Source organism: Lontra canadensis, unplaced genomic scaffold, assembly GCF_010015895.1.
Source record: "Lontra canadensis isolate GAN:19392208 unplaced genomic scaffold, GSC_riverotter_1.0 scaffold35, whole genome shotgun sequence".
NCBI lineage: Eukaryota > Metazoa > Chordata > Mammalia > Carnivora > Mustelidae > Lontra > Lontra canadensis.
This window is the reverse complement of record NW_022631029.1, coordinates 9,618,470-9,638,840: the sequence shown is the minus strand read 5'-3', so window position 1 is coordinate 9,638,840 and position 20,371 is coordinate 9,618,470. Positions and strand designations below refer to the sequence as shown.

General features: G+C 42.4%; 1 protein-coding gene across 4 annotated transcripts in view; it reads left to right on the top strand.

The window, feature by feature from the left end:
• The window catches only part of DCAF1 (DDB1 and CUL4 associated factor 1), an 81,159-nt gene extending 60,788 nt beyond the window's left edge, over positions 1–20,371 (top strand). For all 4 annotated transcript variants that reach the window (XM_032868172.1, XM_032868171.1, XM_032868173.1 and 1 more), the window contains 2 exons: positions 14,949–15,201; positions 19,401–20,371. In XM_032868172.1, coding sequence (XP_032724063.1) covers positions 14,949–15,201; positions 19,401–19,459 — 312 coding nt within the window. In that variant the 3' untranslated portion in view covers positions 19,460–20,371. The remainder of the gene's footprint in view (positions 1–14,948; positions 15,202–19,400) is intronic.

The window sequence follows — 20,371 nt, the reverse complement described above, 5'->3', positions numbered from 1 at the left end:
TGGTTGTGGTGTATAATTCTTTCTATACACTGTGCAATATGATTTGCTAATATTTCATTGAGGATTTTTACATCTGTGTTCATGAAAGAGGTTGGACTGTAGTTTTCATTTCTTGTGCAGTAGTCCTCCCTCCCTCCCTTCCAGCCCCCCATTTGTAGTTTCACTTTCTGTGGTTTCACTTTCCATTGTTGCAGTTACCTGCAGTCAACTCCAGTTTGGAAACAGGTGACCCTCTTTCTGATGTATGGTCAGAAGGTCAGTAATAGCCTGCATCACAGTGCCTCATTCACCTCACTGTGTCTTACCATGTAGGCATTTTATCGTCTCACATCGTCACAAGAATACAATCAGATTTTGAAAGACCATATTCACATAAGTTACTAATTACTTACTGTGCCTAATTTATAAACTAAACTTTATCATAGGCACGCATGTTTAGCAAAAACAACATATATGTTGGATTTGGTACTATCCTTATTTTCAGGCATCCACTGGGGGTGGGTGTCTTGGAACATATCCCTGTTGGATAAGGAGGGGGGTACTACTATAATGTCTTTGGGGTTGGTATTAGGATAATGCTGGACTCATATGATGAATCAGAAAGTATTTTATCTGCTTCTGTCTTCTAGAAGAGATTTTAGACAATTGTTATACTTTTTTATGTTTAGTAGAATTCATCAGTGAACCCATGTGAGCCTGGTGCTTTCTGTTTTGGAAGGTTATTAATTATTGATTAAATTTCTTTAATAGCTAAACGCCTATTCAGATCATCTGTGCTTTTTGAAAAATGGTGTCTGTCTTTCAAGGAGTGGTCTGTTTCATCTAGGTTATCAAATTTGTGGGCATACAGTTGTTCATAGAATTCTTTTTTTTTTTTTAAAGATTTTATTTATTTATTTGACAGAGATCACAAGTAGGCAGAGAGGCAGGCAGAGAGAGAGGAAGGGAAGCAGACTCCCTGCTAAGCAGAGAGCCCAATGCGGGGCTCAATCCCAGGACCCTGGGACCATGACCTGAGCCGAAGGCAGAGGCTTTAACCTACTGAGCCACCGAGGCACCCCTCAGAATTCTTTTGTCATTTTTTAAATTAAAGATTTAATTAATTAGGTTTTTTTTTTTAAGATTTTATTTATTTACTTGACAGAGAGAGAGATCATAAGTAGGCAGAGAGGCAGGCAGAGAGAGAGAGGAGGAAGCAGGCCTCCCGCTGAGCAGAGAGCCCGATGCGGGGCTCGATCCCAGGACCCTGGGGTCATGACCTGAGCCGAAGGCAGAGGCTTAACCCACTGAGCCACCCAGGCGCCCCTTAATTAGTTTTTTTGAGAGAGAGGGAGAGTGCTCATGTGCGAGCAGAGAGAAGGGTAGTGGAATGTGGAGCCCAATGTGGAGCTTGGTTCCATGACCCTGAGATCCTGACCTGAGCTGAGAGGCCAAGCTCAGCTCAACTGACTGAGCTACCAGGTGCCCCAGAATTCTTTTACCTTTTTATTGTCCATGGGGTCTATACTGATGTGTCCTCTCTTTCATTTCTGATGTTAGTAATTTGTGTCCTCTTTTTTTCTTAGCCTGGTTAGAGGCTTATCAATTTTATCGTCTTTTTTTTTTTTTAAACATTTTATTTATTTATTTGAGAGAGAGCAACAGAGAGCTTGAGCAGGGGAGGGGCAGAGGGAGAGGGAGAAGCAGGATCTGCACTGAGCAGGGAACCTGACACGGGCTCCATCCCAGGACCCTGGGATCACGACCTGAGCCCCCCAGTTGTCCCTAATTTTATCAATCTTTTTAAAGAACCAGCTTTGACTGCATTGATTTCTCTATTAATTTCCTGTTTTCAATTTCATTGATATCTACTCTTGATTTCTGTTCTTCTCTTCTGCTTGCTTTGGATTTGATTTGCTCTTCTATTTCTAGTTTTCTAAGGTGGAAGCTTAGCTTAGACAAGCTATTCTTGTCTAATAATATGCATTCAGTACTGTAATTTTCCTTCTATGCACTAGTTGCACTGCACCCCACAGATTTTATAAGTGTGTGTTCATTTTCATTTAGTTCAAAGCATTTTTTGAGATTTCTTTGACTCATGCTATTCAGAAGTGTGTTTTTTAATCTCCCAAGTATTTGGGGTTTGCTAACTATACTTCTGTTACTAATTTTTAGTTTAATGCCATTGTGGTCTGAGAGCAAATATTATATGATTTCTATTTTAAATTTGTTAAGGTGTGCTTCATGGCCCAGAATGTGTCTATCTTGGTGAATATTTCATGTGAGTTTGAGAAGAATGTGTATTGAGTTGTTGGACAAAGTAGTCAATAGATGTCCATTATATTCAGTAGATAGATGGTTTGATCACTTCAGCCATCTCCTTACTGATTTTATGCCTGCTGTATCTTTCCAGTTCTCTCTCTCTCTCTCTTTTTTTTTAAGATTTTATTTATTTATTTGAGAGAAAGAGAGCTCAAGAGCTCAAGCTTGGGGGAGGAGCAGAGGGAGAAGGACAAGCAGACACTGTGCTAAGCTTGGAGCCTGATGTGGGGCTCAATCCTAGGACCCCCAAGATCATGACCTGAGCTGAAATCAAGAGTCAGATGCTTAAGCCACTGAGCCACTTAGGCAGCCCCTGTATCTTTTCTTTTCTGATAGAGGGGTATTAAAGTCTCTAGTTAGAGTAAATGGATTCATCTGTTCTGTCAGTTTTTGCCTCCTGTTTTTTTTTTTTTTTCCCCCCTCCTGTATTTTGATGCTCTGTATTAGGCATGTATATGTTAAGGATTGTTACGTTTCCTTGGAAAATTGATTCCTTTTTCATCATATAATGTCCTTCTTTATTCCTGATAACTTTCCTTGGTCTGAAGTGTGCTTTGTCTGAAAATAATATAGTTATCTTGGCTTTTTAAATTCATGTTAGCATGGTATCTCTTTCTCCATGCATTTATTTTTGAAATGTATGTGTTTTTTTTTTTTTTTAAAGATTTTATTTATTTATTTGACAGACAGAGATCACAAGTAGGCAGAGAGGCAGGCAGAGAGAGGAGGAAGCAGGCTCCCTACTGAGCAGAGAACCCGATGTGGGGCTCGATCCCAAGACCCTGAGATCATGACCTGAGCCGAAGGCAGAGGCTTAACCCTCTGAGCCACCCAGGCGCTCCTGTATGTGTGTTTTTATTTAAACTGGGTTTCTAGTGCACAACATGTAGTTGGTTGGGTCTTTTTCCTTTCTTTTTCTTTTTTTTTTTTTTAAACTATTTATTTATTTATTTGACAGAGATCACAAGTAGGCAGAGAGGCAGGCAGAGAGAGAGAGAGGAGGAAGCAGGCTCCTTGCTGAGCAGAGAGCCCGATGTGGGGCTCGATCTCAGGACCCTGAGATCATGACCTGAGCCGAAGACAGAGGCTTTAACCCACTGAGCCACCCAAGTGCCCCTGGGTCTTGCTTCTTGATCCACATGGATAATGTCTTTTAATTGATGTGTTTGGAGTATTGACATTCCCAGTGATTATTTGTATAGTTGGCTTCATTTCTGTACTTGTAACTGATTTCTCTTTGTTGCCCTCGTTTTTTGTTCCTGTTTTTGTCTGCTACTCTTTATAAGTGTTTTGTGGTTTTAATTGAGCATTTTTCTAAGTTTCGACTCTCTTCTTTGTTGGCATATTAGTTATACTTTTTTTAGTGGTTCTCCTAGAGGTTGCTGTATATATACCTTTACATGTAATCCAAGTCTACTTTCAGATGACACTCCCTCTTTCGGTAGTACAAGTACCTTAATATAGAATAATCCTAATTTTTCTCTTCTTTCCCTTGTTTTATTGCTGTCCTTCATTATATTTATGTATAAGCATACATAAGCATATGTGTGTGTGTATATATATATGTGTGTGTATATATATATATACACACACACACACACATAATCTTATATAGTCACACGTTATTGGTGTTATTTTGGATAAACTATTATTATCTTGTACAAAAATCCATTAAGAAAAATAGGGGCGCCTGGGTGGCTCAGTTGGTTAAGCATCTGCCTTTGGCTCAGGTCCTGATCTTAGGGTCCTGGGATTGAGCCTGAGTCCGGCTCCCTGCTCAGCAGGAGTCTGCTTCTCCCTTTCCCTTTTGCCCCTCCCTTCTGCTCCTGCTTACACCCACACTCGCTCTTTCCTCTCTAAATAAATAAATAAATAAATACATTCCTAAAAAAGAAGAAAAATAAAACGTTTATTCGACCTTTACTTTTTCCTTCTCCACTGTTCTTCTTTTATGTAGATTGGAGTTTCTGACCTTGATCATTATTCTTCCCTCTGAAGAATTTCTTTTAACACTTCTTGCAAGATAGGTCCATTGGCAACAAATGCCCTCAATTCTTGTTTGTCTGAAGAAGAGTTGATTTCTCCACTTTTGAAGGATACTTTCACGGGACAAGATTATGAAATTCTAGGTTGGTGGTTTTTGTCTCTCAACATTTTAAGTATTTCACTTCCCTCTCTCCTTGCTTGCATGGTTTCTGAGGAGATGTGTGGTACAATTTGTTTTATCTTTTTTACCTCTGTAGGTAAGGTCTTTTCCCCCTCTGGCTGCATAAGGATTTTTTTTTTAATCTTTGATTTTCTGTAGTTTGAAAATGATGTACCTATGTGTAGGTTATTTTGGGGGGCATTTAACTTACTCAGTGTTCTTAGAGCTTCCTGGATCTGTGGTGTGGTGTCTGACTTTAATTTTGGCAAAATTTTCAGTCATCATTGATTCAAATATTTCTTCTTCTTCTCCTCCTCCTCCTCCTCCTTCTTTTTCTTCTTTTAGAGAGGGCGGGGGAAAGAGAGAGGGAGAAAGAATCTTTTTTTTTTTTTTTTTTTAGATTTTTTTATTTATTTGACAGAGAGAGAGGTCACAAGTAGGCAGAGAGGCAGGCAGGCGGGGAGTGGGGAAGAAGGCTCCCTGCTGAGCAGAGAGCCCGATGTGGGGCTCGATCCCAGGACCCTGAGATCATGACCTGAGCTGAAGGCAGAGGCTTAACCCACTGAGCCAACCAGGTGCCCCAGACAGAGAGAATCTTAACCAGGCTTCATGGCCCAGTGGAGCTCAACATGAGGCTTGATCCAACAACCCTGAGATGATGACCTAGCTAGTATCAGGACTCTGAGGCTTAACTGACTGAGCCACCAAGTTGCCCCCAAATATGTCTTCCATTCTTTTTTTCTCTTCCTTCTAGAATTCCTGTTATGAGTGTGTTATACCTTTTGTACTCATCCCACAATTCTTGGATATTTGTTCTGTTTTTCAGTCTTTGTTCTCTCTGCTTTTCAGTTCTGGTGGTGTCTTTTGAGATATCCTCACACTCTGAGATTCTTTTCTTAGCTACGTACAGTCTACTAATAAAGCCCATCAAAGCCATTCTTCATTTCTGTCACAGTGGTTTTTTCTTTTTTTTTAAGATTTTATTTATTTATTTGACAGAGATCACAGAGAGACAGGCAGGGGCGGCGGGTTGGAGCGGGTGGGAAGCAGGCTCCCTGCTGAGCAGAGAGCCCGATGCGAGACTCGATCCCAGGACCCTGGGATCATGACCTGAGCTGAAGGCAGAGGCTTGAACCCACTGAGCCACCCAGGCACCCCTGTCACAGTGTTTTTAGTTGATGGTATTTCTTTTTGGTTCTTTCTTCAGATTTCCATGTCTCTGTTCCTGTTGCCTTTCTCTTCTTGCATGCTGTCCAGTTTATTCATTAGAGAGCTCCCTTAGCGTCTTGACCATGGTTGTCTTAAATTCCTGGTCTAATAACTCTTGCCATATCTAGGGCTGGGTCCAGTGCTTGCTCTGTCTCTTCAGACTGTGTGTTTTTCCCTTTTAGTAGGTCTTATAATTTTTTTCCTGAAGATTTTATTTTTAAGCAATCTCTGCACCCAGTGTGTGTATGATGACTGGGGTTCAAACTCACAACCCAGAGATCAAGAGTCATGTGCTCCTATGACTAAGCCAGGCAGGTACCTGTAATTTTTATTTATTTTTATTTATTTTTATTTTTTTTAAAGATTTTATTTATTTATTTGACAGAGAGAGATCACAAGTAGAGAGGCAGGCAGAGAGAGAGAGGGAAGCAGGCTCCCTGCTGAGCAGAGAGCCCGATGCGGGACTCGATCCCAGGACCCCGAGATCATGACCTGAGCTGAAGGCAGTGGCTTAACCCACTGAGCCACCCAGGCGCCCTGTAATTTTTTTCTTGATAGCTGGATATGATGTGCTGGATAAAAAGAACTGTCAGTTAGCCTTTAGTAATGTGGTGGCAAGGTGTGGGAGAAGGGAAGTGTTTTAGTGAGTCTGTACCTCTGTACTATGAACTTCCCACATGGTTCTGAGTTTTTTCCATCCCCTTTTAGAGGGACAGGGTGGCTAGAGTGGACTGGAGTTGTGTGTTTTCCTTCCCCCAGGTCAGTTAGGCTCTGATAATGTCCCAGCAGGTTAGGGTCTGGGTAAATAGTTTCTCCTGAGAGGAGGCCTTGTTAAGAAGAACAGAATGCTCTAATGTATTTCAAAATGATCCCCCCTCCACCGACCTTCTGCTGGAAGCCCAAGGGGATTTTTCTCAGATATTCACTGTGAGATCCTGGTCAAGTTCCTAGAGGTCAAACTCACAAAAGTTCCTAGAGGTCAAACTCACAAAAGTGATGACTGGGTCACCAAGGAGTTTGTCTCTCTCAAGATTTATCCTCAGAATTGTGTCTAGCAATTTGTGAGTTCATAGTTTAGGTTTCCCAACCTTGGCACTGGTACCTATGGAGGTTTATCCTTTTGGGTTTATGCTCTGACTAGTTACAATTTTCTGCATTTTCTTGTTGGTGTCTCCAGTTTGGGGGGCACTGGTGTCCCAGTGACCCCACCTCTCTGTCAAATCTAAAAAGAGCTGTTGACTTTTCAGTTTGTTCAGTGTTTTAAGGGTGGTGACTTTCAGCTCACATGCCACACTGGAAACCAGAAGCAGTACCATGGTTTTTTGAATGCTGTATTTATTCAAAAGGACAGTTAGGCTCTAGAGTTCAAAACCACTTCACCTGGGGCGCCTGGGTGGCTCAGTCAGTTAAGTGTCTGCCTTCGGCTCAGGTCATGATTGCAGCATCCTGGGATTGAGCCCCACATTAGGCTCCCCACTCCATGGGGACCTTGCTTCTCCCTCTCCCTCTGCCTGCTGCTCCGCCTGCTTATATTCTCTCTGTCAAATAAATAAATAAAATCTTAACACCCCCCCCAAAAAAAACCCAACAGAACACTTCACCCAGTGTTTCTAGGTGTTCCCTAGTGTGGAAGGGGGTTGTTAATGCTTTCCAGTGCATGGCTTAGAGGGTCCTCAGTGATCTCTTTGGTTCATGGGTGGGAGGAGCTTGTATTGTTTAAAGCTCATGTGAGTTCTGAGATACAGGTAAAAGGGAGAGTTCTGCAGAAGGATACTTGAGAATTTTTTTTTTTAACTAGGCTCCACACCTAGCATGGAGCCCAGTGTGGGGCTTAAACTCACAACCCTGAGTTCAAGTCCTGAGCTGAGATCAAGAGTTGGACACTTAACCAACTGAGCCACCCAGGTGCTCTTTGAGATCTTTGGTTTATTCGTGACATGGATCTTCATATTTTCTTGAGTGCTGTACTGTTTAACTTGTACATGTTGGTAGTGTTTCTTGGTAGCAGAGCTTGTAAGTGGTATTAGATCCTCCAAATGTCATGTGGTTGCCCTGGTTTGGTTTCTTAATAGTGTCTGTTCTTTTATTCTTGTGGCCTTTTGTTACCTTAGTCACTCCACTCCCTTAATGCACACTCTTTTCCACTATAGCTGTCATGAAACATGATGTACTTTATCCTTGAACAGATAGAGAAGATGATGTTGTTGAACTGTTTGTCAGTATATTACAGTGGTACAGACCATCTTGTCCTCTGGCTTCATTCATCGCTGCCCTTGTCACTTGTAGATCATTACCACCTATCAGTTGTCTTAGGCTTCTTGGATGTTACATGTTGTAACATGTAAATCTGAAGCAAGAATTGGGTTTATTTATCAGCACCATTATTCCTACCCTCCTATATCCTTGCAGTTTATGAGGGAGTGGAAATAATAGTCTTGAGACTGTGATCTGTGGTCCAGTCCATGTGGTACCCATTGTCTTTGAGGAGGAGATCAGGAAAAGAGAATCTGGCATTGCCCTAGACACCTTGGGATCTGGAGGGCTGCTGTTCTTGGGGTCAGCCTCATTCTTCTTGCAGACATGAAGTGATGAGAGGTGAATTTTCTCATGACTGGCTATGGAAGCAAGAGACAACTGTAAAGAAACAACTTAAGAGAAAGGACTTCTTGATTCTTCTCCTGTGCTTCTGTTTAACTTTCCTTTTGGAGAGGTTAAACAGAGATTAGAAAGGGGCGTGGGTATAGTATTTGTTAGGACTTCTATATTTGTGGTGCAGGAAGGAAAAATAGAAACTTTCTTGTCATGGACAGCTGAAGTCGAGAGGCGCGGACTCAAGAGAGCCCTAATGAGTGGTCCTAGGACCCAGTCCATGGAAGAGCCTAAAAGCTTCTAGCTGGGAGGGAACTAGGTGTCTTTGTAGGCAATGTAGGTAAGTTAGCGTTGCTTCTGGATTTCAAGGCTTTTTTCATTACATACTGACACCACGGTACTTAGGGATTATCTGGTGCATTTCATATTTAAAGGATCTCCTTAGAGAACTGGTTTTACTCTTAAGCCCTTGGCATTTTGATTTTGATTTAGAGGTGTTTTAGTGGGATATACCGTACCTGTCTAAGCACATTTCCTTCATATTCTGATTTTTGTTGATTCACACATCCTCCTGGAACCTTGCAGTAGTGTTTGCAATGTTTACTATCTCCATTAGATTTCTCTCTTCCCTGTGCCAGCTTGATTTTATTTTTAACTTACTTTCCTTTGTGTGCTTCACCTAATTTTAAAATTGGAGATTTAATTTTCTTATAAGTCATTTGCCATTCAAAGTTTTGTCCTAGTCTAGATGTCTGCTCTCAGGTCTTCTCAGATGTCCCAGGTATGACATACGGCTCAGGGATGCCAGCACCTGTGATTGACACCTTTGAATTTGCCTTTTCACCTTAGCAAAATAAAATTAGAAGTATGAATGGTCAGCTGCCACCTGATGAAATGGTCCAGTATAAAGTGCCTATATAAATATATATTTATTTAGAAAGCTTTATTGAGATATAATTTACATACCCCAAAAATGGTTGTCTTTTACCCTTATGTTTCAGTAAGTTTGGAGATTAATAAGAAGGGATGAATGGAATCAACATATTGTCGAATGAAGATATATATGATGTATTTGACATCCATAAATATTTGGTTCCTAAGGTTGCTAGTTCTCCAGCCTTCAGGTGTTTGATGAAGGCAGAGATTAAGCCAGTCACTTATCAAAGCTCATATTATCCATTGGAATTTTGGTATCTGTAGGAAAATTATAAAACCAAAGATTAGTTAATTTGATCATTATTCATAGATTTTGAAAAGGCAGTACATTTCAGCTAATTATAGTTAACCTTAAATTTAAAAAGCAAAAACAAGGGAATAATGCTCTCTTTTCTTCACTCCATTTTGGAATCTGGGACACACTGTGCTGTGCTTCCTGTGTGTTCTCCACTGCCTAGAAGCGGATGGTAAGAATCTTTACTGATTACACACCTGCTGTAAGCCTGGACATTGATTCCTGAAAGGTCTTTTTCTCCCCCCTAAATTTTTTTTTTAACTTTAAAAAAAAAAAGATTTTATTTATTTATTTGATAGAGGAGAGAGAGAGATCACAAGTAGGCAGAGAGGCAGGCAGAGAGAGAGGAAAAACAGGCTCCCTGCTGAGCAGAGAGCCTGACGCAGAGCTTGATCCCAGGACCCTGAGATATAAGGCAGAGGCTTAACCCACTGAGCCATCCAGGTGCTCCCTTCCCGCCCCCTGTAAATTTTTAAAGTATCTCTGAGTTAGATTCTGTGAGGAGAAAAACACAAGTGTTTATGACTCTGAAATGAGCCTTTTAATGATTGTTAACACCAGAAACAAGTGTCAGAAGGAGAAGCAGGAGTTTACCTTTTATAAAATATGACATGTTGAATGAATTGTCAAGAGAGTATGCTTAGGTTTTATTATTTATTTAAAATATTTATTGAGAGAGAGAGCACAAACAGGGGGGGTAGCAGGCAGAGGAAGAGGGAGAAGCAGGCCCTCCAACCGAGCAGGGAGCCCTGTGTGGGGCTTGAACTCAGGACCCTGGGATCATGACCTGAGCTGAAGGCAGACGCTCAACTGATTGAGCCATCCAGGTGCCCTTAGGCTCAGGTTTTAATTACATTTTTATAAAGCTATCATAGTTTTTAGATTAAGAGTTTTTTTTTTTTTTAAAGATTTTATTTATTAGATTAACAGTTCTTAAAGCATCACCAGAGGTTTGTTTTTCTAAGAGGTTGGTTGTATTTTTGAAGGTAATATAAGCTAGAAGCTATTTCTCTTGAAAATGAGACATGTATTCAAGAAGACTTTTGAATGGTCTAGAAACAAATGCACTAATTAAAAAAAATCAAATTATTTAAGTCCTAGAGAACAAGACAGTTGGATGTAGCAGAGAAGGTCAGTGGAGTACCTGGAATCAGCTTTTTGGTTCTGTCACTGGGAGTCTGTGGCTAGGGTATATTACAGAAAAGGAGAACTTTAGAACCAGAAGGTACTCAGAGGACATCTTTCTTTTTTTTTTTTTAAATATTTTATTTATTTATTTGACAGAGATCACAAGTAGGCAGAGAGGCAGGCAGAGAGAAAGAGAAGGGGAAGCAGGCTCCCCGCTGCGCAGAGGAGCCCGATGTGGGGCTTGATCCTAGGACCTTGAAATCATGACCTGAGCTGAAGGCAGAGGCTTTAACCCACTGAGCCACCCAGGCGCCCTAGTCAGAGGACATCTTCATTAGGGTTGCCTTCACAGTTCCTGGGCAAACTTTCTGAAATTCACCTGGGTGAGCTTCATAGAAAGGTTGGTTCTGTCAGCCTGGACCCTGGGTGTGGTTTAGGAATATTTTGGAAAACTTTTTCCCAGGTGCTTCTGATGATCACATCTGAGTAGGAGCCACTGATTGAATTAAATCACCTCTTTAACAAGAAATTGAGTTTCACGGAAGTTGGCATTAGATCAGTAAATAGTGCTTCTGCTGTATTTCTGGAATATGGGCCATGTTGATGGAGCTCCTGGGGTTTTGGATCTGGAAATGGATAAGACCATAGAGAGCTGGAGAGACTGGAGACGAGGAAGAGAAGGGAGAATGTGTGTGAGGAGGGAGCATTCAGTGAGTGTAATGGGAGTGGACAGGAGGGAGTCCTGGGGACCTTACATTTGTGGGAAACAGTAGTGAACTGGCTATGAAGCCACTGGAGTGGGAGAAGTGAAAGATATGTGAGATTTTCACTTGGTAACTGGGAGAAGTATAGAAAAGTTACTGGATTTAGTGGTGCTTTGAGTTCAGTTTTAGAATTAAGAGATTTTAAGTTTCTGTGGTACAAATGGGTGGAGCCATCTGAGAGTTGGATGGGAAGTGCTTAGGTTTGGGCAGCCTGGCCCTCCTCAGAGAAGAGGAGGAGCCGGTGGGGAGAAGCGTGAAGGTGGGTGTGTGGGAGGTGTGGTGGGTGGCTGAGGTAATTATATCCGGAGAGGACTGTGGCTCAGAGCACGAGTGGAAGGTTGGCTTCCTACTCAGACCAGGGTTAAGTAAGGTTTAGATGTGGAGATGGGACCAGAGGGCAGCTGAGGGAGCTCATGCCAGTTGACTTGTCTGTATAGGAGGAGAGTGGGTTGGTTAACCCCAAATCAGGGCTTTGGGGCTTTGGACAACCATGAAATTGACTTAGCAGTGGAATTGGGAAGAGTTTTGGTATTCTTCCTGTAGGAGAATTTATTAGAAGTTCAAAACACCCTGACCCTGAGTTCCTCTAATTCTGTTTCCAAGGCCTTAAAGTCTTAGATAATTTTTTAAAACCCCATAATATTCCTAGATCTAAAACCTTATTTAAATGTTGTTGGAGGTGATTCTGGATTTTAGCAAGATTTTTTTTTCATTAAGTAATCATTTCTAGTTTTTTTTTTTTTTTTTTAAACCACTGTTTGACTACTCCTTAAATCTTTAGATATGAAAGGAAGGGGTTCATGTTGCCAATCAGGTACTTAAACCAGCAAAGAATCCTCCTAAAGTTACTTCCTAGACTCTCTTCTGAGTTCAGCTACAGAATTAGACCCTACAGTATTTTGTTTTCCCTCCCTCCCTCCTCCTTTTTTCTTTCTTTAAAGTATTTTTTTTTTCTTTTTTTCTTTAAATCTGAGAGAGAGAGCACTACTGGAGGGAGGGATAGAGGGAGAGGGAGAAGCAGAATCCCCACTGAGCAGGGAGCCCAATGGGGAGCTTAGTCCCAGGACCCTGAGATCATGACCTGAGCTGAGGGCAGATGCCCAACCAACTGAGCCACCCAGGCGCCCCAGATTGTACAGTATTTTGGACAGATGTTGTGAGCGCGTTTTATGATTCAGGCTTCAGATTTAAAATTTAGAAAGTAAGTTTATGGTCATATCCATGTGTAACAAAATACATGTTAAACCAGTATTGATCATTAACCAGAGAGTTTAAATGATGGAGTGATATATTTTACTTGAGATTCAGGTAGAGCCTCCCCTTCCTACTCATTTCCCTTACCTTGTCATGGTCACATAAATGCTCATGGTCTTCTAGGACGAATATATATAAACTGTTTCTTCTACTACAAAATTAAGTAAAGGTTTTGAATTTGTAGTCTTCTGGAAGAATTTGGAACGTTATCTGTAGTTCAGAGCTCAGACCCTGATTGACCTATTTTTCTAGGATTGCTTTTGATTTAGGACCTTCTTTGCATTTCTCCTGCATCCGGTAGGCTTTGATGTTTTTAGAAATGAAAAAGAATGGTTTTCCTAAATCTGTTGGCTAAGAGATGTCTGTTTGGACCATGTAACCTGTTATATACCTACTCAACTGTGGACCTTTAAAAGTTATGGGACATTGAAAATTTATGTTAATTGCACAGGTTCTCATGCCATGTAATTGGCAGAGCTAGGATTCGAACCCAGGCGTGTTTGATCCCAAAGCCTGGGCATTTTCTCCTGTCCCATTCTTTAAATAATGCCATATGTGCAAACAGTAACTATGTATTAATTTCAGGATCAAAACTAAAAATAAAAAAAGTTATGTCATCTTAAATTCTAAATGAATAATTATATTGTCCCATAGAGGCTTAAGAAACACAGGGCTTTGTATACTTTTTTCTTTAATGTACTCGTTTTTAACTGTGGTACTTTATTAATGAATTAGAACTAATTTTGGTCAAGGCCATGAAAATATGCCTGGAAAAAAGAGGCAAAAATTGTAATGTGGTAAGCACTTTGGATTTTTTCCTGAATCTTGACCCTTCTCCCTTTTTCCAATATTTGTATGAGCTGATAAGCTTGTAGGAGTTAAGACAAACTGTGTCTCAGTTTGTCATTACTGCCTCCAAGCACTGTTAATGCCTTTCCAGTAGGTGAATGCTTAGTAGCCATCTGTATGGAGGAGATAATGTGGCCTAGGCTGTAGAACAGTGGTCTCAGGTGTTATATGTGTTCTCATATTCAAGCATGTGCAGGCTCTGGTCTAGACCATAGACACATTTGTACAAGTCTTAGGTTTACTGAGTAAAGGGGTTAGTCTTTCCCATATAGCTGCTGGAAATTGTTAAAAAGTCTTAAGTCAAACAGCATATCAAAAAGTCTCTAAAGGCTGGTTCCAAAATTATCAAAAGTCCATAAAGGCATGGCTACTCTAATAAACATGAGTGTACTTTATATTATAGCTGATGAACACTCGTGGTCAAATAAGGACAAAATTTTAGGTTTTATATGATTGGCGTGCAGCAACACTTAAAAATTTATTTTACGCTTTTTTTTTTTGTATACGTTGGGCTTGTTCTTTCTTGACTTTCATTAGGCTGATGTTTTAAATGAATTTTATATTTTGTTGTTGCAGGAATTAGAATCCTTTTGCTACTCGCAAGGTTGACACGTGGTGTTCAAGCACAAGGAAAAGTGAATGATGGTCACATTTACTTGGGAACACCTGTTATCCTTATCGAAATAGAGGGTTCTTTATTTCCTTTCAAGCAGGAAAGAACATAATTTGGATTCTAGTGCAAAGTTGAAATTTGTGGCAGAGGCTAGAATGTACCCTTTCAAAGCCCAGGGTACCCAGAGCCAGTAATATATTTCATTAGTTTTTTTGGTAGTTTTCCTGATTTTGGAAAGATCTCTTAAGAATGGAGGGAAGGACGGTTTCTCTAGCATACTTTGTGTGTGTTTTCGTGTGTGTGGCTTGTAACAGAAATTGTAGATATCTGTTATGTTCTGTATTACACAGTTTGTTGGACATTTAGATCATTGGATACTTATGATAGGGCTGTTAGAGGTTTACTCACTTCCTTGGTTATAAGATGAAGGGCAAGACCTTGAAGGGCTTTGGAGCTGACTCAGCAGCTGTGTTCTTCCTCTGTCTTTTTAAAGCATTGCTTTTTTGTTCCAGTGGCCCAATTGATTTCACTTGGCTTGGTTGATGAAGGAGAAGAGAGAAGAGCTCCCTTGGTTTTATTAGTTATTTAGGAATCTAAAATATTGAATGAATTTTGTGTTTTCTTGGATAAGGATTGTGTGACCAGTAATGCCTTTGTGGCGTGACCAGTAATCCTTGTCTGAGATGTGCTTTGAGTATCTTGAGGAACTTGTGTCTGTCTCGATCTTCATTAGATTACCTAGGTTATCACTCTTTACTGACAGGTTCTCCCCAGTCCTTTGGGAAGAAGGGAAAGACTTCCCGTGTGGCCCACATGGGTTAGGTCTCTGTGTTTTTCCTAATGGACCTCATGCTCTCTTACCAGGAAGAGGAAGAACAGGAGGAAGAAGATGATGATGAAGATGATGACGACACTGATGACCTAGATGAGCTTGACACTGACCAGTTGCTGGAGGCGGAGTTGGAGGAGGATGACAACAACGAGAACGCAGGGGAGGATGGGGACAATGACTTTTCTCCCTCTGATGAGGAGCTAGCAAACCTTCTAGAGGAGGGAGAGGATGGGGAGGATGAAGACTCTGATGCAGACGAGGAAGTGGAACTGATCCTGGGGGACAGTAAGTCTAGGGCCGACCCTGAGGCTGAGCCTTGGCACCCAGGGGAAGGTCCCTTCCCTATACCCTCCCAGCAGGCAAGCCCCACCAGGGTTCTGTGCCCCATATCTGTAGGTTCACCACTCTGGCCCCTTGAGAAAAAGCAGTTTCACATCTCTGATCCTCTGCTCTCTCACCAGACTGTGTTAAAGGCTGTTATCATCTTTAAAATAGAGGTTGGCAAACTTTTTCTGTAAAGGTTGGACAGTTAAATATTTTACACTTTGTGGGCCATATGTGTCTCTTGTAACGCTTCAGCTCTACTGTTACGATGTCAAAGCAGCCAGAGACCAGGTGTAAGTTAGTGATCATGGCTGTGCCTTAGAAGTAAAACTTTACTTACAAGAATGCGTAGGGTTGGTTTGGCCCGTGGGCCGCAGTTTGTTGACTCCTGTTTTAGAGGATTAGCCTTAGAATGGAAGGCCAAAGGTAGTTCTTCCTGAGGGGCAGAGCTGGAATGGGCAGCTGCTTACGGGGTGCTGTGCCTGCTCCTTTCTAAAGTTACAAAGTAAAAGCCCTCTTGTGGAGGAGTCTTTTCCTGTGTTTTTGTCTGAGGCCTCTTAAAGGCCAGGTGACAAACGTTTCTCTTTGGCTTGTTTTGTCATCCTTGCTTCCTCTAAATTATGAAGTACAAGCTCTAATTTTTCTAGTAATTTCCCTTTAGGACAGGTTTCTGAGGTCAGGTTTTCTCCTGACTGTGCTAACGAATCCTGAATAAGCCAGCTACAAGTTCTAAGAGTCTTCTGGCTCTGCAGTTACATTCTGCCCACTTCAAGAGCATCTGTCTGGCAGCATCACAGATGTATGTCACTGTTGACAGACGTGTGCTTGCTGTGGTCCTGGTTCTTGTGCTGACCTAACTGGGGAGTAATCCTTGTGATCCCCAGCCACTGCCATATAGCTAACCAGGCCAGTGTGCTCACAGCTGTGGCAGGTATGATGCCTAACATGGTAGCCAGTAACTGCATGTGGCCATTATTATTTACATTAAAAATTCATGTCCTTATTTCATGTCTACATTTGACATATTTGGTAGCCGTGTGTGGTTACCATATTGAACAGCACATTTGATATAGAATATTGATATAGAACATTTGGTAAAGAACATTTAAATGCAATTCATTTACAGGATTTCTTTGTGCTGGCCTAGGCCCCACCTTATGCCAAGCCTCTTCATTGTAGAGCTTGGTTTTTATAATCACTGGTGTTTGGTGGTAGGAGGAGGAGTGTGCACGCACATGCGTGTGGTATCAGAGGGTGGGCGACATTACTTCTTTAAGCCTTTGTGTAAAACATTCTGTTCCATAGTGACCCAAATGCATTTTCTTTGGGATAAATCGTGTATGTGCTTGTAGCCCTTGTCCTGAAGGCAGGATATCTTAGGGGAGACTTTTCTTAAATAAGTCCTTTTGCCAAAGTTGTGTACTGAGGAAGCTCTGTGCAGGCTGTGCCTTCTGTCTGTTCATCCGCTGCTTACCGGCTTCCACACTTGGGGTTGAGGTGATTCAGTGGGGGAGGACTTGCCTTGTCCTAGCCGTGGTCAGAGAGCCAGGGCAGAGGGATTAAGGGCAAGGCCACATATGACAGTATCAAGAGTAAAGGGGCAGTTTTTACTGACCCTTTTTGTCATCTGTAAATAGGGCCATGTGGGGTACAAGTTCTGTTTCCTTCCAAGTAGCAAGGTAGGCTGGGAGAGCTACTGGTGCTGGTTTGCCTGGTATGAGAGTAGCACCAACTTTTTTATTCTTAATTTGAATATCAAGCGACTAAATTTGTATTTGGCCTGTAAAATCACTGCCTCCTTTAACTGTTCAGGAAATTCCTTCTTTTAGGCCAAAGAGGTACTGGAAAAACCATAATTCATTAGCAATGAGGATATGCCTTTATTGTGGTAGGAATATTTATGATGTGAAAATGCCCTAATAGTTGACAACTTGAGGACTTTTCAGCTTGGGCTCTAGAACTGAGGTGGCGATGGCAGAGGTGGCACGAATAGTGTGTCCTGCACTGCTGTTTGAGAGCGGCCTCCAGGAGCTTACATCAGAGCAGGCAGAGGGAAGTTCTCTGTACCCTTGGTTTACTGATATTTTGCTTCAGTAATCATCTAGGCCATTAGCTCTTAACCTTTCTGAGCTTATGGAGCCTTGTAGGATGTGATGAGAGTCCCTGAGACTATAGAAAACCACACCTCTGTGCCACCCCGTAAACTGTGCAAGGCCCCGGTTCCCATAGAGACCCAGTGATTGGTTGCAGATGCAGAATCCCAGCCCTAGGAAGAGAAAACACCTTGACCCTGAGGTCTTTTGTGTGTTCTCTGTTCCAGTCAGTTCTACCGTCCCCAAAGCCTGGATGTTACAGAGCAGCAGGTTAAACATTGTAGGGATTGGTGGTTGCCTTTGCCTCAAAGGGCCTTTCAGGAGAGGTCCTGACCAGCGTCTGGGATCCGGTCTCTTCAACACTTGAGGATGCGGAAAGGCTGAGGAAGGTAGAGAGAGAGGAGCCCTGTGACCACCGAGTGGGAGTCTGTGCCCAGGCCCTGAAAGTTTTCTCAAACACTGCACCCGACAGTTGCTTATGTAAAGATTGTGTCCCTGTCCTCTTCCAGCGGCATTTATACTCTGTACGTGTGATGCAGAGTTGTTAAGACTCTTAGCTGCACAGCTGGTGGCCAGGTCTCAGGCCAGTGGTGTGCATTGTGAATCTCAGATTGCAGGAGCACTGGGGGAGTCTCTGGAGGTCTGCCACGGCCCAGGACACCGCGCTGGGCTTGGCTTTGGCGGGGCCAGACCCTACCTTTCCTTGTTGGCAGTTCCTTCTGGTGGTCTTGCAGCAAGGACATTGACAACGCTGTTCAGCTCAGCTCATCAGGGGTTCCTTCTCCCTACTCCTCACCAGTAGTCAGGCTGTGCTTGCGCCCTTTTACACCCAGAAGCACTTTTTCCAGACCTGTCTTTTGTTTACGTTCAAGACTTTCCTTTATCACAGCCATGTGGTCGTTGATTTTCCTTTATCCACTTCAGTTTTCTTCGTGAAGGGGATTATAGTGAACGAAAGGCGGCTTGGGAACATAGGTGGTTCTTGCCTCAGCTTTCCTGAGAGTCGATTCTCGAGTGCCTCGGAGAGGCTGATGGGGAGTGCTGTGGAACCACTGGTGTCCCTCTCTGATGGGAGGCCCACACACAGCCTGGGGGCACTTCCTTGGAGACCTTGTTAAAATGGTTTCGCAGCTTCCTGAGCTGTCATCAAAAGGGGGCACCAAGACCTTTCCCTTATCTTCGCTTGGCAAATACCAGCATCCTTAGGAGCTAGGTAACTATGTTGCTCTCCAGTTTTGATCAGCCAGACATAGTATACCTCATTTTGAAGGTTCCTTTGCCTAGTTTCATTCCTCAATGGATCCTTCCAGGGGTGTTCTTAATGTGGTCTGTTCACTGCCTGAGAAGGCAGATGGTCCAGCAGAGGGCTTCTCCTGTGCAGGAGACATGGTGCCACCTTCTAGGATGTCCTGGCTGCTCCCTGCTGGCCTCCGGCCTCAAGTTTCTAGGTACTTGTCCTCTGTTACTGCCACACGCTGGTCTCTTCCTTTTTGGGAACTTGTTCCCCACGGATGATATTCAGAGGCATAAATCCTGGGTTGACAGCCTCTGCCTTTATGAGGTCTTCTGATAAGAGTGTTGTTGAGGAGTTTAAAAGAAATCTCATTCTTGCTTGGGCTCAGCCTGCCTTTTTAGTGGCCCTGGGGTGTGTGTGTGTGGTGGGGGGTGTGTGCGCGCATGCGTGCATGCGGGGCCCAGGCTGGCCTGTGCGCCCGTCCCGGAAGAATGTGAAGGGCGTGAGGCCGAAGGGCTGCAGAGGTTCACTCGTTCCTCCCTCAGCCCTGCCCCTTCAGCGCCCCCCGATTAGGAAGAACCTCTAGAAGGCAGAGGGCATTGCATCCAGGCCCTGTGAAAGGTGCAGGGGCAACAGGTCCCAGGCATGGCCACTGTTGCCAACAAGTATATTCTCCAGAGCCAGCTCCAAGGAGTTAATTGGTGTGTTTTCTTTCTCCTGGAAATGTTGATTAACTTTGCTCAGGTCTAAATGTATATATATGTAGGGGCTTCCTTCCTGAAAGCTTCCTCTAGGCCTGGTGCATAATCTAGTCTCTCTCTCTTACCTTTCAGCGGACAGCTCTGACAACTCTGATTTGGAAGATGACATCATCTTATCTCTGAATGAGTGAGGAGCCATCACCATGTGGAAGACATTCTTGACAGGCGAGAAACTGAGATGAATTGAGAACACCTTCCTTTCCCTTTATCTCCCAGGGCTGGCTTTTAAGGAACTGCATGCCCTGCATTCAGAGGATTATGGCTTAGAGAGCCTCACTGGAATCTGAGGGTCCTTCTAAAACAATAACAACCACAAAAAAGACAACAGGGGTTAGGCCCTATTCTGCTTCCCCCTTCTCCTAGGATGGACAGCTCTTTCCTCAAGGGAAAAAAAAAAAACATGTCTCTGGGGTTATTTCACAATATATTTTCTTTGTATAAGGTTCTTTACTTAAAGAACAAGAAATAGTTTTTTATAAAATTTGAAAAGAAAAAAAAAAACAAAAAAAAACAAAACACCAGGCATTTATAACTGAGGGTGTGAACTTATATCCACCAGGTCTCTTGTCCCTGCACTTCATTTTCTATGGAAGAAAATGATGTCTAAAGAACAATATAGAGGCATTTTTACATACGTATTTAAATGAAAAGGAAAATCGTGGTTTCTTAAATTGATAAGGATTAAGAATATTTTATTATAAATATAATATATGATTTTTTAACCTGTTCTGTTGCCTCACATGCTGTCAGGTTAAGTGGTTTTCCTTCATGCCGGAGGTGGGGAGGAAGGCAGTGCTTATTTGCTGAGTAACTGCCTAGATGCACCCACCTTCACGATTTGGGGGCAGCAAGGTCGTTGTGGATACTGGTTTTGTGGAGTTGAGGATATAAGTTCACTCCCTCTCTTTTTCTTTGTGATTCAGTTTTTCAAAAATTTTTTTCTTCCCTTTCTCCCCAATGTGGAAATTACAAATCAAAGGCCTTTTTCTTTAATGTAAAGTGTATTTATTTAAAAAAAATACAAAATAAACTACAAGTCTGTC